Source organism: Mustela nivalis, assembly GCF_964662115.1.
Source record: "Mustela nivalis genome assembly, chromosome: 18".
In the NCBI taxonomy this organism is placed as follows: domain Eukaryota; kingdom Metazoa; phylum Chordata; class Mammalia; order Carnivora; family Mustelidae; genus Mustela; species Mustela nivalis.
Window position 1 is genome coordinate 54,375,732 of NC_139037.1, and position 17,538 is coordinate 54,393,269.

The following is a 17,538-nucleotide window of genomic DNA, read 5'->3' on the forward strand; positions in this document are numbered from 1 at the left end:
ACAGGAGGGTTTCCTGGCCTCCTACTCTTCACCCCAGGAGGGCAACCCATCACATTGGTGTGATATATATACATATATATATATTAGCAACAATATTGGGGAAGGAGTAACAGTCACTAGAGCCCCCAAAATGAGCTGAGCTCAGATGGTAGAAGCAGAGGCATGGGGTGTGTGCTGTGGACAGCTGCTTCCTCAGCCTTTAGGAGGAACCCTGGTGAATGTGACCCTGTCATCTCTCCCCAATTTTCCCTCCCCATCCCAACGTTCCCCCAAGGGATCTGCTCGCCTCTATTCTTGCTGCATGGACTCAGACCTCCCATCTCAGAATTTCTGGGATGATCTGGCCCTAGCACACAAAATTCCCCAATACCCCCTTCAAATTACCAGGACATGAGACCTGTACCCAGAATTCCTGAGACTAACCCTGGCACCCTGCATCCCCTAAATCCCCACAGGGTCCTGGGACTTAACCTCTGCATACAGATGCTGCCCCCTCAAGCCCCACCCCACCCATTGCCTGGACTGCATCCCAGCACCTTGAACCTCCAAGACTTGACCCAGCCCTTCAGCTCACTTTTAGCCTTTGGGATGCTCCAAATCCTTCCCACACTTGGACATTTCTTGGACACCCCCAAATCCTCAGGCCTCCCCCCCCATCCAGATATCCCCAAATCTCTGACATCAGACATTCACCTCAGGTTCTCCTGATGCTAGAATTTCCAAGATAGGCTCAACCTGTCTGCAATTCCAGGGAACCAGACCTTCCCCTGGGCATCCCCTTTCTTATGCCTAGACCTGCCTCTTCCAAGAGCCCCTCCCCCTACATGATGCCCAAAAGGGACCCTCTTCATGGACATCAGTGTTTCCCAGAGGGCTATATTTGGCCCCCTGGTGATGTGCTAAAGTTTTAGGCAGTACAAGGACACTTAATCTAGAAAGTTTTGTCTTTTATGGCATCTTCCAAAGAAGCCGGTAAGTCCGGATACAGCTGCCTAGCCTGGACACCGTTTATTTAGGGTAGAGTGTTTCCACTCACAGCAGAGGCTGTGCCCCCGTCAAGGGACACTGGAACATCAGAAGCTTGGGAAACGACAAACCTACGGGGGCTGGAATCCCAGCCCATCCTTCCCTGGCATTCCTCGTCCTGCGATGCTCATGGGCAGAAGATCATTTCTCATATCCCATCCTGGCTCAAGGATGCGCTACCTCCCCCAAGCCCAGAGACCACACGGTCCCAGAATCCTTAGAGGGGACCACCCCTTTTGGAGCTGGAGACCCACGGAATTAGCAACCTCCCTCCTTCTGCTCCCACGGCCTCAGGAGCCCCCCCCCCCCCAACCTGAGGGTTGGGAGGTGTCACTGAGCATGATTCTTGATGCAACGATTCCTATGCAAGGGGCATTTTGAGTCCCCCATCCTTCTCTTGGACCCTAAACCCTGGCGAATCAGGGGTGAGGGGTGGGGCAGGTTCTGGTGGGAGCGGGGTGGGACGAGGCAAAGGGCTAGGGGCTCCAGACACCAGGGTATGGGGGTGGGGACCGGTTATATTGCCAAAGGGTTTAACTTATTTAAAAAAAACATAGCCCCCAGATTCCCATGACCCTCACGGAAGCCGAACAGCGCAGGGAAAGGGGGTGAGGATCTTTTCCAAAGGGTACAGACCTCTTCCCGACGTCTCCCCCTGCTCGCCAATCTGCCACACGTACCCAGCTTTTTAGTTCAGCTTTTGAAAATAATCACGATCATAAACTTTTACAAAACGTGACTCTCATCCTTCACCACCGTCCCCAAACCCCAAGTCAACAGTGTGGGATTCGGGGAGGAAGAGAGAGCTAAAGGGACAACTTCCGAGTCCCGTCTCCCCTTTTCTCCTCGGCCGCCAGGGTGCCTGCAACTACACGCATGCGCTGCATGACGCGCTCCCCACACGCATGTCGCGCCCCTCCTGCGCTCCGGGAACGCACGGACACGGGGCGGGGGGCGATTGGGGAGGAAGGAACGGCGGGGTGGTCTCCCTGAGTTCAGCGGCTCCTCCTCCCCATCACACACACAGCAATAAGACTCTCTCTCTCAAATGTGGGCGGGGCGGGCCTGGCCTGTTGAAGTGGGAGGTGGGAGGAGTGGAGAGGGGGCGCTCTCAGGGATGGGGGCGGGTGTCCGGAGTCAGTGTGGGGAGGGGAGGTCTGCAAATCGTCCAACTCTGGTGCTAATGGCGGGTCTTCTCAGCCCACCCCCAGGGCAGGGAGGGAGGGGTCGGCATGGCCCCACCCCCAAGTCTCCCCCACGCCCACCCTGGGTGCATGAACCGCCCAATGCAGAAGCTGCCGCATGTCACCTGCCCTCCCTAAAGAAAAGTGTCATGCCCCCTTCCCACTCACCCTCTTACTTCCCACCAAAATAAAAGTTTCCTTTTCATTTGAAAATTGCATCCTGTTTGCTGGGGAGGTCTGATCCGGGCCGGCTTGGGGGGTTTTGGGAACAGAGGAGTTGGGTCTTCAACAGGGGTCATATTAAAGTAGCAAGACTGTGTGCTTTGTGGGGGGCAGGGGGGTCCAGATATCCCCTTGATCGCTGGCTCTCACCTTGTTACTTTTCTAGGGGATGGTGTGGGGGAGGGGGTAAGAAGTGACTGCCTCAGTTTCCCTGATGCTAAAAGTGGGGATCCACACCCCTAACTTGAAACTGTGAGGGCATCTGGTAATAGCTCTTAAGTCAGGGTGATGACCCCAGGAGAGGAGTGGAGCTGGGTCTCCAACAGGAGGTCAGCGCCCGAGGACCACATGCTCCACATTGCCCACTCTGAATCCGTGGGCAGACTGTGTGGGTTCAGCTTCTTAGTAGCTGTGTGTCCTTGGGCAAGTCTCAGCCTCTCTGGGCTTGTTTCCACCACTCTAATAGGGCAGGAAGGGGTGATCTATTCATTCAGCAAATATATGAATTCCAACGGCATGCCAGGCACTATTCTAGGTGCTGGAAAGCAATGGAATCCCTACCTCTAGGGTTCTGCTGAAGGTTGAGAGGAGCGGCCCACGTTTCGCCCATGTTCAGCTAAACAAAGGATCGCCATCCAAAAGGTGGCTCAATGGTCACTCTGTCACTGTTTTGCAAAGGGTCAGAGTGCAGCATCCCTTCTGCCACTTACTGGGAGTCTGGGAGCAAGGGACAGCTCAGCCTCAGTTTCCCCACCTATGATGAAGGGAATATGTGGGAAGGAGGCCGAAATGAGTTTTTTCGCCGGGTACCCCAGCGGCTCTCAACACTGGCCAGCTGTGATTCGAACCAGCAGACTGCCCCACCTGCTGCCCCATCAGAGATCTCTGTGCAGGAATACACACAGCCCCAAGGGCTGGGGCTGGAGTTTATTTCTGCAACAGGCTGGACGCTGAGAGGCTATGAGAGCCTCCTCCAGGCCCCGTAGGAAAATCCAACCAAACTGTGATCACACAAGAGCAATCAGAAGGGAGGGAGGGTGGAGCATAGGGGGAGAAGGGTCCCTTTATCCCCCCCCTCTGCAAGGAACAAAGGCTGGTGGAGACCTGGGGCTCGGGCTGTTGTCGCTCAGATGTTCAGGGATCACTGGCTAAGTGGAGCGAGAGGAAGAAATGGGGGTGGGGGGAGAGGAATGGGAGCCTTAGCTTCGGAGGCCAGGGGAGCCATGCTCCCTGGCTAATAAAGATCATTAACAACTTAAGGATGGAGGGAAGCCCTTTGGGACCACAGCTTGCCAACTACACCTGGATTTCTTCCCCAGCAAAAGCCCCAGTCCTCGTCTCCCTGCTCGCCAGCTCCTCTGTGTTTAGGGTTTTACAGGAGGTCGCAGCGCCCCCCCCCCCCCCCCGCATTGGGTTGGTAAGTGCTGTAGTGCCAAAGGGTGGCACCATTTCCCAAGTGCAAGAAGCGGGAGGTCGGAGGGAGGGTTCCTGGCACTTGGGCCTCCAGGGGCCAGGGGCCAGGGAGGGAGGGGCCATGGCTGGGAACAGGGTGGGGTCACTGGGGCTGGGACACAGGCGGCCCGTCAGGCTCTGGTGGTGCCGGCCCAGCCCCAGGCTCTGCCTCCTCGGCCTCCTCTTCCGAGACCACGCCCTCCTCCAGTCGGAAGACCTGGCGCACGGTGCGGGTGGTGAAGGTGAGGGGGCCACGTCTGCAGGGAGGAGGGAAAACCAAGAGACAGAGGTTAAAGGAGGCGGGCAGAGAGAGCTGGGGGCGGGGCTTATGGAGTGAGGGTGCACGTGCGCGGCTGGTCCTACCGGAGCCGGTTCCTCAGCGTGTTCAGCTCCCGGTTCATGGACTCCGAGGCCTCTGTGACATCCTCCAGCTCATGCTGCAGCCTTCGGCGGACTGACTGAGCCCGGGATGCCTCCTCCTCGGCCTCCTCCAGCTGCCTCTTCAGCTGCTTCACCCGAAGGTTGCCCTTCTCCAGCTTGGTGGGAGCAGAGGACTGGGTTGCATCTCTGGGCCACTCCCTTGGGCCCCCAGAACCCCATCCCTCCTGCCCCCTGCCTTCTGTTGATGCGTCGTTCTAGATCCTCTTGCCAGCCTCCATCCGAGCTGCAAATGTGAGGCTGTCCCTTACTTGGCCTCAGAGGGGTCTTTCTATGCCCAGACTGACCCCATCTCTCCTCTGCTGAAAGCCCTCCCATGGCTTCCCAGTGGAACTGAGACAAAGTGCCAGCCCCTCAGTCTGGCATTCCAGGTCCTGCAGGGTCTTCTTCCCATAAACCCACTGGGAGACCATCTTCACCAAGACCTTCCCCAAACCCTGCTATCTCTGTCTCTGGGGAGGGGACACACATTATCTGCCTCCCACCAACCCCTCTGGCCTCCTTTCTTATCACTCAACTTTCCCTCCCCATTCTTCTCTCCAGCCACACTGCTCTGCTTTTTGCTCTAAATTCACCAGACTTATTTCCACACCCCAGGGCCTTTGCACCTGCTGTTCCCCCTGCCTAGCTCTTTCTCTCCTTTCAGTTCTCAATTCATATGTCACCTCCTTAGAAAGGTCTTCCTGACCCGACCCCCTCACCCCTAATCTAGGGAGTATTCCCTAATCCTCCACCTCTCCTTTTCTCTTCATTCTCTTGTTCCTCCATAGCCCCTGTCACAATCTGTCCTCATCTTTCCTTGTTTATAGGTTTGTGTCTTCCTTTCCTTATGCTACAAATGTGAGCTCCATGGATGAGGGACCTTCTCTATTTTGTTCACAGCCACATCTCCAATGCCAAATACAGTGGTGGGTGCCGGATAATGATGGGATGCAGGGCAAATAAGCGGCAGCAGAGCTTTTAAGGCCACAGTGATGCTATCTACAGTCAGAGAGTCCCGGAATCTGATGCAGGCTCTGTCTCTACTAACTGTGTGACTTTGATATAAACTGTGTCCCCTTTTGAAGTTTCTGTTCTCCCACCTGTTCATTGGGGCTGGTAAGAGAATGCAAACATGTTTTTGTTTTTTGGTTTTTTAAACCATGTGGCACAGTACTTGGGGCACACTTGCTGCTCAATAAATAAATAAGAGCAGAGAGAGACTGCCGTCGGAGTCCTGGGGTTTGAACCCAGATGCCATCTCTTATGAGCTAAGTAATATGAACAAGTTACTTCACCTCTCTCTGCCTCATTTTTAACACCCGAATAAGAGGGGAAAAGATAGTACTTGCCTTGCAGGGTTCTGATAAAAACTGAATATACTACACCTAATGTCTTTCGCACAGTGCCTGGCCCATAGTAGGCATTCTGTAAACATTACACATTGTGATTTTAGCCCTGGCCTAGCCTCTGGGTAGGGTTTCAGTTCTTCCTTCTCCCTGGCTGTCTCAGCTCCCCACCAGGACCTGTCCTCGATCCCACAATGGACAGATCGCAAAGTCACCGATGCCAGCTCTCCACTGATGCACCAAGCCCCAGGATGGTGGTCACACGTGGCCTCTCATGATGGGAACTCACTGCATCCAGACAGCATGGGCTACGTCTCTGTCAGTGGAGACCATCCCCACCACTGCTCCCCAGAGATGTCAGTGGCTCACCTGGTCCCGGAGCTGGTCGGCCACCCTCCGTTCCTCCTCCACCTGGAGCACCACCTCCTTTAGGCGCTTCTCGGCCCTGCGCACCAGCTTGCCGGATAGGATGCGCTCCCTGGAGGGGGTGTGAAGGAGGCAATGAGGAGAGGAGCTCATGTGGGCTTCTGTCCCCTCAGCCTTGTCCAGGGGCTGCTGTCCTGTTTTTGCAGTGGCCTCTTCTCTCTTTCCCACCCTCTGTAGCTCCCACAGTTTACACAGGCCGGACATGTCTCCCAGGCTCCTGACTGCATGGCATCTAGTCCTTGACTTGTACCAAGGTGCTCAATGTTCCTGAGAGTGGCTCATGTCTACACCAGTTCCCATACCCCACTGTGCACCCCAGTCCTCCTCTTAGGGAACTGCCTCACTGACCACCAATCCCCAGGTCAGATCTAAGGCATTATCTTTGCCCTTTCCTTCCTTGCCATGTGCTCACCCTGTCCTGATGTCCTGTGGACTCTGTCCTGTCCCCTCCTCTCTGTCCTTCAGCCCAAGCCCCCAGCTCAAGGCTGTGCTCTCCCGTCTGACCTGGCCTATCCCTTCTCTAACTCCCTTCTCCACTGTCCACAAGTGTGTGTATGACACTCTGGAAGCCCAGAGCATCCCCATCAGCCACCCTGGCTGCTTCTTCCCTTTCATACACATGCTTCCCCTGGACAAGCTCATCAGCACCCCAGGTCACCACAGCCATCTGCTAAATCTGTTTCCTGGGCTCCAGCCAGGTAGGCCCCCAGCCTCGGCCATCCACCAGACCCCACACCCCCCCCACCCCTCATATTCCTCACCAGGCTCAGCGCCTTCTCCCCAACTAGTTCCTCCTCCCCCTGTACTCCCCCTAGGTCTGCAGATCAGACACCAGAGCCATCCCCACCTCCTGCCCCCTCAAAGCCATCCCCTCCCTTCCCCCAAATTTCCCCACCCATGGCCCTGGCTCCTCTATCCTTTCCTGCAAGGACCATCACACCCGGGGTGAAGTCCACGTGAGGGGCCCCTAGTGATGGGTGGTGCTCGGCAGCCTCAGATGGGCTGAGAGGCAGACATGAGGCTAGGGAAGTGGGAGGGCTCAAGCTGTGGAAAGGGATGCGGTGGGGGAGGCTCCTTGAACTACAGATCCCCCAGCCACTCCTTGCTCCCAGGATGACTTTGAGTATGTCATTAACACCCTCTGAGCCTCAGTTTTTCCATCTGTATAATGGGGGAGGGGAAAGAGCTCAGAGTGGTATATCCATCTGCCTCTGGAAGGCCTCTCCAGAGACCCCAAACTACATCTCCTGTGAGCCCCTGGGCCCTTGGCTGGGCCCTGGGATGACAACACCTTCTCCCATGACCCTCTGGGGCTGGTTCCCATTATCTGTCCTTGAGACCTCATGTTTATCATACTCCCCAGTAAACTCAACTTGTTTCCCTACTATTCCCCCAGTCACTGGGACTTAACCACTAACACTGTCCTTTTCTCCCTACACCCACAAGAGCCTATCAGCCCCCAGCTCCACCCCTTCTGCCTCTCTCTCTTTTTCATCCCCTCATGTCTATCCTCACTCTCTAGCCTCAGCTTAGGCCTCATTTTCTGCCACAATCACCCAGCCTCCTCTCTAGCCTCCCAGATCCCAGTCTCTGTCCTCCAGTCTGCTCCCAACTTGATCCCCAGGAGGACTTTTTACACCCAGCACTGACCCTACCCCCACCCCCTCCAGCTCACAGATATCCATGGCTTTCCATCTTCCCAAGACAGAGTTCTTTGACCTGGCATTCAAGGCTCTTGCCTCCCATCCCTCTCCTGAGTCACAGGCTCTCAGGACCAGTCACCCTTCTCCAAACACCCTGATGTTTCCCATACGTGTCCCCAAGGCTGATGCTCTGCCTAGGACAGAAATGGCCTCAATTCTCACCTCTTCCTCTACCCACAGCCTTTGCAATAGGATTTTGCAGCTTCTCGCACCAAAAGACAGAATCGATTTCACCATTCCCTTAAATCTGAGCTGGCGACACGACTTGCTTTAGTGACAGGAGGATGCAGCAGAAGTGACATTGTACCAGTTCCAAGTCTAGGCCCCAAGAAACCTTAAACGCTTTCCCTCACCCATGGAACCTGGACTCTGCTATGTGAACAATCCTGGGCCAGTCTGCAGCAGGGACAAGTGAGCCTCACTGTCCCAGGCAAGGAATTAAGCAAATGGGAGCCCAGCCAAGATCAGCATCCATCTAGCTGACTCAGGTACAGACACATGAATGAAGCTCCCACCCTCAGATCGGCAGAACCTATCAGCCAGCCAAAGACTCATGAGCAGTAAGAAGTGGGTGTTGTTTTAAGCCACTAAAATTTAGGCTTGTTTGTTATGCAGCTAGAGCTAACTGCTACATTACTGTTTGAGGATTTATTTACTTTAGAGAGACTGTGTGGGAACAGGGAGAAGCAGAGGGAGAGTGTGGAGTCCAACATGCATCTAGATCCCATGACTCTGAGACCATGACCTGAGCCGAAGCCAAAGGTCAGATGTTCAATCGACTGAGCCATCCAAGCGCCCCTACATTATTGTTTAAATCTTATTCTTGGTGGGAGTACAGTTACTTATAGCCCCAAGTATCTTAAATAATAGAGGAAATCAGCAATCATTAATATTATGACATCTTTAGGATGTTTCTAAACCAGGGGCTTGTAACACAGCTCCCCTTCATCTCCCTGATCAGAATGTGGGGACCACCCTCTAGCTGTGCACCCCCCCCCACCTACCTGCTCTCCTGCTCCAGCTGCTCCTCAGCCTGGGCCAGCTTAGACTCAAGGGCCGCAATGATCATCTTCTGGCGGGCCCGGGCCCCAGCATCCTCCTCACCTAGGCGCCCCCGGAGCTCCTGCATCTGCCGCTCCAGCTGCTGTCGCCCACTCTCTGCCTTGGCCGAGAAACTGCGCTCAGCTGACAGCTCTGTAGTCAGTGATTCCACCTGTAGCAGTGGGAAAAGCAGAACCATCATGGGAGAGTCTCAGAGGGAAGACAGTAGGTAAATTCAGGCACCTCCCACAATTAAGTGAGTTGACAAAAGTTAAGTGCGTAGCACAGAGCCTGGGACATAATAGACACTCAATAAACAGCATATAATTTCCCTGATTGTCTTAGCAGCCAACAACAGTGCCAGCCCCATGTTTTACCTTTCCGATAGCTTTCTGCTACATTTTAATAAGTCCACAGGACTATCACAAACTTGTTTAAATGCTATAAATTCTACCTCTGACTGTGAGTGAGTCCATTCAAAGGGTTATCACACCTCTGTTTGCACTGGGATCATGTGGGGAGCTTAAGAAAAAGATGCAGACTGCAGGGTTCCTCCCCCGAGAAGTTCTGCTTCTGGCTGATCCAGGGTTGGAAGGCAGAGGAGTGTCCATGGATCCACATTTTCAACAAGCATCTCAGATGGTTCTGATATGGGTGACAGGCAGGGTCATTTTAAGAAATGCCAGCTCGGGGTGCCTGGGTGGCTGAGTTGGTTAAGTGTTGGCTTTCAGCTTAGGTCATGATCTCTGGGTCCTGGGATCAGCCCCCATGGGAATTCCTGCTCAGCAAGAAGCCTGCTTCTCTTTCTCTCTCCCTCAGCCCCTCCCCACTGTTCATTTTCTCTCTAATAAATAAATAAAATCTTAAAAAAAAATGCCAGCTCAAACAGCAGCTACTACATTGAGAATGTGTAAACACACCCCTAATAATAGTTCCTGTTGATTTATTCAGCTCGTATTCTGACTGAGGTCCTCGCCAGGGCTAAGGAAGTGAGTCAGGTTCAGGCTGATTCATACTTTATTTCACTGGGCTCTCACAGGAACACATCGACACAGTGATTAGCATATGATTTTTTTTTTTACTTTTCACTGGAAAATGAAACTGTAATACAGAAAGTCAGAAACTGATCAAGTCCATGACATCAGACGTTGAAAGGCAAACACCCAGGTGAAGAAATAGAACAGTGCCGTTTCACAAGGCCCAGCACCTGACCACCCTAATACCAACCCCAACCATTCCCCACCAAATAGCACACTGTCCTGATTGTCACGGCCATCACTTCTTTGCTCCTCTTTCAAGTTTTGTCCCTCCAAGATGAAGGCATAGATCCTATAGTTGAGTCTTGCCCATTTAAAACTTCGGTCTATGTTTCTTTTAAAAAAACAATATGAATATACTTTCTTTATTTTTTAAGCAGGCTCCATGCCCAGCGTGGAGCTTGAACTCACAACCCTGAGATCAAGACCTGAGCTGAGATCAAGAGTCGGACGCTTACCCAGCTGAGTCACCCAGTGCCTCTAAGTTGCTGTTGTTTTGAAGCTACCTGGTTTGGGGGACTTTGTATGGGTGCCCTAAGAAATGAATATAGTGACTAATGAGTAGTGGAAGAAAATCACTGAATTCATGGATTTAAACAGACCAGATTGATTTAAAGCAGTTGTGATTATTATCCTTGTAGAAGCTCTAACTGCTGCATTTGGGGCCAACAGGAGCTTCTCCTGGTTGATGTCTAGCTGCTTTTTGATGTAAGTATGCCAGCTCCCGGGGTGCCTGGATTGCTCAGTTGGTTAAGTGTCTGCTTTTGGCTCAGGTCATGATCTCTGAGTCCTGGGACTGAGTCCTGCATCAGGCTCTTTGCTCAGTGAGGAGTCTGCTTCTCCTGCCTCTGCTGCTCCCCCCTGCTTGTCCTCTCCCCCCACCACCCTTCAAATAAATAAATAAAGAGGCCGCTCCCCCTGCTTGTCCCCCCTCCAACCCTTCAAATAAATAAATAAATAAATAGAATGTTTTAAGAAAATGTATGCTAGCTCCCTCGATACTGGTATGTTGTAGACTGAACGCTTGTGTCCCTGCAAAATTCCTACGTTGAAGTCCTAACCCACAATGTGCTGATCTTGTGAAATGTGGTGAGATCTTGTTATGGGACCTCTGGGTGGCAGTTAGGGTTCAATGAGGCCACTACGGTGGGACCCCCATGATGGCATCTGTGCCCTTATAAGGAGCCTCAAGAGAGAGCTCTCACCACATATGGTGGCTGCCTCCAAGCCAACAGGTGAGACCTCAGAATAAAATCTACCTCATTGGCACCTTATCTTAGACACCCATCCTCCAGAACTGTGAGAGATAACTGTCTGTTGTGTGAGCCCCCCGCCAATGCTGTGGTATTTTGTCACGGCAACCTAAGCAGACTAAGGTGAGGTATGACCAGCACGCCCCAGTCTCCTCTTGTTTGTTTCCTGTTTCAGATCTGGAATTAGCCAGGCCTTGGCATTTCTGGATGGCAATCAGCGGGCCTTGGCATTTCTGAATGGCAAACTTGGGTACTGGCGATGCTCACAGCTACTGGACTGGTTACTGTTTTCAGGCCTTTTGAGTAGATAAAGATAGGATGGCTCTCTACAAAATACCTCACAAGTTCACATGAACATGCCCAAGTCCAATTCAGAATCACAGAGTTTTGTTTGATTTTAATTAAGCCTCTCCTCATGACCCACCTACATTTAAGTGCTTACTCGCTTATGGACACAGGCAGCAAGAGGACGTGAAGATGCCATCTTTACTCATTGACTTTGTCCCACATTGCACACATGATGGTCTCAGAAACACGACGTGAATACTGTCTTTACCAATATAATTACTCAATCTAGTAATACAGGGTTGTTTTTTTTTTTTTTACATATTTGTCCATTCTCTTAATTTAAAAATAATTGCACTACACACAACTGAGCAGACAGCTGTTACCTTCCTTATTCCTTTTCAGCCCTCACCGAGTCTTAGAACAATGAGCAAACTGGTCGCTCATTACGTCCTCATGCTGCTGTCTAATGATTCCTATCACCTGGACCTGGCTCTCAGAGGTGGCATGCATCAGAACCCACTGGGCTTCTTAAAACAGATTGCTGCCCCACCTCTGGCATTCCTCACTCACTCGGGCTTGGCCGAGGCCCAAGAACTTCCATTTCCAGCAAGTTCTCAGGTGACTCTGATGCTGCCAGCCTTGGGGCCACTTTGGGAACCGCCAGTCTCATAGATTCCTCAAGAATCACTTGTGGGGACATGGCTGCTGAGCTTCTGCATGCTAACACCTCTTCTGTGTCCTTTATACTTGGAAGGAAGTCTTGCTGGGTGCAAAAATCCATGGCTCACATCTTATGCTGAGAATCTTAACTATATCTTCCATTTTCTTGCAGCACGAAATCTTACTCTCAAAAATCTGATGACAATCAAATTTTCTTTTCCTCATAGATCACAGGCATTTTTTCCTAGATGGCTAAGGATACCTCCCTGCCCCCTGCCCTTATTTGTGCAATAGTTTTGCCAGCATCTGTCTTGGTATCAGTTTTTTTAAAAAAATATATTTTATTTATTTGAGAGAGAGAGAGAAGAAGCAGGGGCAGAGGGAGAGGGAGAATAAGACTCCCTGTTGAGTGGGGAGCCTGATGTGGGGTCTGATCTTAGGACTCTGGGACGATGATCTGAGCCAAATGCAGATGCTTAACCAACTGAGCCACCCAGACACCCCTTGGTATCAGTTTTGATAGGTCAGTATCCTTGGATACACAGTGTGCTCTTCCAGTATGTAGCTTCCAACTGTAGTATTTCAGGAAAGTTCTTGTGTCATGCTCTCAGGTTATTTGCTCTTTCCTCTTCCTGGGGTCATCTTCTTTGGGAACTCCCATTACCATATGTTGGATCTTCTTTGCCTGTCTTCAATATTTGCTATTTTCTTGTAACTCCCTTTTTGTGTCTTTTTAAGTTTCATTTTGATTTTTTTTTTAAAGATTTGTTTATTTACTTCAGAGAGAGAAGTGGGGAGGGGCAGAAAGAGAGTGAGAGAGAGTCCAAGGAGACTCCATGATGAGTGCAGAGCCTAACGTGGGGCTTGATCCCAGTACCTTGAGATCATGACCTGAGCTGAAGTCAGATGCTTAACCAACCGAGCCACCCAGGTGCTCTGCTCCCATTTTGATTTTTTTTTTAAGACTTATTTACTGTACTTTATTTTAATTTTTTAAAATATTTTATTTATTTATTTGATATAGAGAGACACAGTGAGAGAGGGAACACATGCAGGGGGAGTGGGAGAGGGAGAAGGAGGTTTCCTGCCAAGCAGGGAGCCCGATGTGGGACTCAATCCCAGGACCCCCGGGATCATGACCTGAGCTGAAGGCAGACACTTAATGACTGAGCCAGCCAGGTGCCCTGAAGGACTTATTTACTGTACTTTAGAGAGAAAGAGAGCACACATATGTGCACACATGTGAGCAGGGGGTAGGGGCACAGGGAGAGAAGCAAACTCCCTGCCGAGTAGGGATCCAACTAAAGGGTTCAATCCCAGGAACCCGAGATCATGACCTGAGCTGAAACCAAGAGTCAGACACTTAACTGACTGAGCCACCCAGGCACACCACACCACCCCGCCCCCCATCCCATTTTGATTTTTTAAAGAGGTCCTCCTTTCCACTAACAGCCAAAGATGCAGGTTGGGTTAAGTGCCCTTCACTAGAGCATGTATTGGATTATTTAGCTAATTTCTAATGAGCACCCAGCACTGTTTTAGATCCAAAGATAGAAGAGTGATCACAATTAAGACAGAAGCCCTACTCTTAACACGCTTACTTTTTTTTAAAGAGCCTCCACACCCAGCATGGAGCCAACGTGGGGCTTGAACTCACCACCCCAAGATCAAGACTAAATCAAGATCAAGAGTCAGACACTTAACCAACTGAGCCACTCAGGCACCCCTCAAGGTGCTTACATTCTGGTGGGGAGATGGAGAGCAGACAAACAGGTAAATACGTAATATAGTGCCAGGTAGCACTAAGTGATATGAAGGAGATTAAAGGAGAGAGAATGAAGGAGAACTGTGGAAGAGAAGCTGGCTGTTTCACACAGGGTGGTCAGGGAAGGCTATTCTGAAGGAATGAGACATGGGATGGTCTGGGATAAGAGCTCTCTCCCAGAAGGTGGGAAAAGCAAGTACAAAGGCCCTGAGGTAGGAATAAACCTTGCAGAGTCAAGGAATAGTGAGGAGGCTGGTGTGGCTGGAGCAGAGTCAACCAGGGATAAAGAAGGGTTAGAGATAAGGTCTGAGTTAGCCGGGGAGCAGAGTGTGGGGCCTTGCATATGACTGGGCTTTCACTCTGAGTGAGCTCATCATCCTGGAGTATGACTGCCTCTCCTACTGGTCAAGGTGCTCCCCAAGCGCTGAGCTAGGGTCTTAACATTTCCCTGCATCCCCAGCAGGATCAGGGCATGGTTCCTGAGAGGCCTCAAAATGTGTCTTTAAAAATGAATGAGGGCACCTGGCTCAGTCAGTCAAGTGTTAATTCTTGATTTTGGCTCAGGTTATGAACTCATGGTTGTGGGATCAACCCCACACTGGGCATGGAGCCTGCTTGAGATTCTCTCTCTCTTCCTCTGCCCCTTCCCACCGCCCCCCTCTCATACACATGGTCTCTCTCTCAAATAAAAAATAAATCAATGAAATAGTGGAGACATTTCCACTATTTCCAAAGGCCTCTCTTTGGAAATCCCATCCCTCCACTGTCTGCCTGGCAAACTCTTAACTTCCTTCAAGATCTTTTAAGATATCATCTCTATCAGGAAGTCTTCCCTGATAGCCCCCAACCTCCAGGCTGGGTCAGTAGTCTCTAGGTTCTCACAGTGTCTTGTGCTGCCTTCACTTTCATTTATATTTCTGTATGGGGATAGTCTGTCTCCTCCATCAGACTAGGATGTCCTTAAAGGCAGAGACCTGGAATGATCCATTGCCAGGTCCCCAGCACCACCCAGCACAGGACTTGAGCCTCCAGAAGTTTCGGACAGTATTTATAAATAAATATACAAATGAAAATATGATTTTCTCTGTCTGTCTAGCTCCTACTTATGCCTTAAAACCGCAGCCAAATTTTCCTTCTCCCACATACCTTCTTATGATTCTTGGAGCAAGTTCTCTCCCTCCTTCCCCCATTCTTTCTCTATCTCTGTCCATCTGCTGGGCCCAAGATCCTTCTATTATCACACATGCCACCCTACCCATAGACACTGTACTTCCATGTCTATGTTCCCAGAGAACTCTGCAGAACAGAGAACCCACATCATTCATCTCTGGATCCAGCCCTAGAGAAGCCTCAGAAATACAACTGAATGAATACATCCATGCCTATCCCCTCCTTGAGAACTCCTATTCAACCATTAGAACCCAACCCAGACACTCCCTTCTGCTTTAGCTGTTGAATAAGAGGGCTGAAGTTTACAGGCCCAGGTCAGCGGGGTCCCAGGTGGTCCGGGGGGCACTCGGCGGTGCTCACCTGCAGGAGCAGCTTGCGGTAGCGGTCATTGAGCAGCTCTGAGTTGCTCTGCTCCTCCTCTAGCTCCTCTTCCATTTGCCCCAGGCGCCCCTCCAGCTGACGCTTCTCTTCCAGAATGGCTGCCCTAAGGAGAACGGGAACAGGGAAGCTGAGAGGATGCGAGGGCCAGGGAGGGTGCCCTGCCCCATTCTGCCATGGGCCACTCACTTGCTAAGGCTGCCATTGGCCAACTCGTCTGCCATCTCGTCCCGCTCCTGCTGGATTTGCCGCCGGGCACGATCTGAGGCGGCCAGTTCCTGTGATGACAGAGGGGGTAGTGGTCAGCAGTGGTGGGGTGACGCTACTTAAGCACCAGCCTCCTTGCCCCTCATACCTCAAGTCTCTTGGCCTTTTCTTCAGTGCACATGAACACACCACCCGTGGGACACCTCTCCTGAATCTGTCTCTGGAGCCCCTGACTCATGTCCATTCCCAAGCCCCTCCCCCTCGGCACGGCCTCACTGAGCTCAGCACCTCCTTTCCAACCTGCTTCTCCAGCCATCACCCCCCACCCCCACCCTGCCCCGTGTCACAGGGCCTAACCCCCAAGGTCTCTCCTTACCTCCTCTGCCTCCTTACAGTCCTATGTTGACCCTTTATTTTCTCTGCCTTGTCTCCTCCCTGCACCCACATGGCCCTAGCTCAGGCCTTGTCCTTTCTCCCCAGCCTTCCTATCTCCCCCCCACCCAGAACCATCCCCAGTAGTGCCCTCAAGCCGTCTTTGGCCCGGGGGGGGGGGGGGGGGGGGGGGGGGGCCTCCCATCCCTTGGGCCCCGCCTATCCTCAGCCCCCAATCCCCGCCCACCCCACTTCCAGGGCCACGCCCATCCTGACAATACCTCCTGCAGCCGCAGCACCTCCGCCTCCAGCGCTTTGAGGCGCTTCTCACTCTCCCGGTTCTGGCCAAAGATTTCCTCCCGGGAAGTGCGCGACTCTTCCACCTCTCGCCACAGCTCCTTCATCTGGGCCTGGGTGGAACGAAGCAAGTGAGCTGGCGCAATCTGGGTGTGACTCACCGGGAGGCCCCTACCCTCACCTTAGCCCTGAGGGACCTCAGAGCAAAGCTCTGCAACCAGCCCTAGGCCCTTGCTCTGTGACCTTGGACCAAGGTCCCCTCCTGGGCTTTGGCTACCTCCCGTTTAAAAAAAGTAACACCTTAAAATTAAAATAAGGATGAAATGGGTGTAGTATTTAGCCTCTGCCATAACCTTAATACTAATGCTGGTGCACATTTACTGAACCTCTACCCTGGCCAGCCTCTGTTATATACTACACATACCGACTCCCTTAATCCTCACAGCTCCAGCTGGTGGGGACTGGTTCCCTCCCCAGTGTAGACGTGGAGCAATGGAGCAACGGAGGCAGAGAGGCTCGGCAACAAGCCAAGTCTGGTAAATGGCAGAGTCAGGACTTGAACCCAGGCCATCTGGCCCCAGGGTTTCCCTCCTAGTCACTTTGCCATGTGGCCACACCAATGTGTGTGTAAAAGTGCCAGTGTAAGACTTCTCAGCGGCTCTTAAACAGAAATAAAACACAAACCTGATGTCCACCACCGTTAACAAAAACTCTATAGAGGGGAGAGTGAGGACAGTATGGGGCTTGATACTCCAGCAGGACAATTAGCATCGCTGTTATGAATATTATTATTTGCTCCATAATAATAGCTTTTCAGGGCAGGCACATTCTTTATTCTCTCTCAGAGACGAGGTAGTGGGGAATTTTTACTTTTTGGAGAGGGATCTTTCTATCCCAACGCTGCCCTAGGGGAGATACTGCAAGGACATGCGTTGTTTTACATTATCTAGTGGCTAGATTACAAAAATGAAAAGAAATGGGTGAAAGTATTAAATGCTCTATTCTTATTTAGCCAATATCCAAAATATTATTATTTCTATTTATAATCACTGTAAAAATTATCGAGATATTATACTTTTTTTTTTTTTTTTTGGACTAAGTCTTCTGAATCCAGCAGGTAATTTGGACTTCAGTCCCACCACATCATAGATGCCCAACAGCCTCATGGGGCTGGTACCCACTGTACTGGACAGCCCAGTTCTATACTTTTTTAAAAAAAAATAAGACTTTACAGGGACGCCTGGGTGGCTCAGTTGGTTAAGCAACTGCCTTCGGCTCAGGTCATGATCCC

The 17,538-nt window shown here is 51.5% G+C and overlaps 1 protein-coding gene across 8 annotated transcripts in view; it reads right to left on the minus strand.

Moving 5' to 3' along the window:
* Positions 1-3,320: 3,320 nt before the first annotated feature.
* Positions 3,321-17,538, minus strand: part of MYH14 (myosin heavy chain 14) — a 93,804-nt gene continuing 79,586 nt past the window's right edge. For all 8 annotated transcript variants that reach the window (XM_082710197.1, XM_082710196.1, XM_082710199.1 and 5 more), the window contains 7 exons: positions 16,232-16,360; positions 15,561-15,649; positions 15,354-15,477; positions 8,784-8,992; positions 6,020-6,128; positions 4,248-4,420; positions 3,321-4,141 (listed from right to left, as the gene is read on the minus strand). In XM_082710197.1, the coding sequence (XP_082566323.1) occupies positions 3,988-4,141; positions 4,248-4,420; positions 6,020-6,128; positions 8,784-8,992; positions 15,354-15,477; positions 15,561-15,649; positions 16,232-16,360 (987 nt within the window). In that variant the 3' untranslated portion in view covers positions 3,321-3,987. The remainder of the gene's footprint in view (positions 4,142-4,247; positions 4,421-6,019; positions 6,129-8,783; positions 8,993-15,353; positions 15,478-15,560; positions 15,650-16,231; positions 16,361-17,538) is intronic.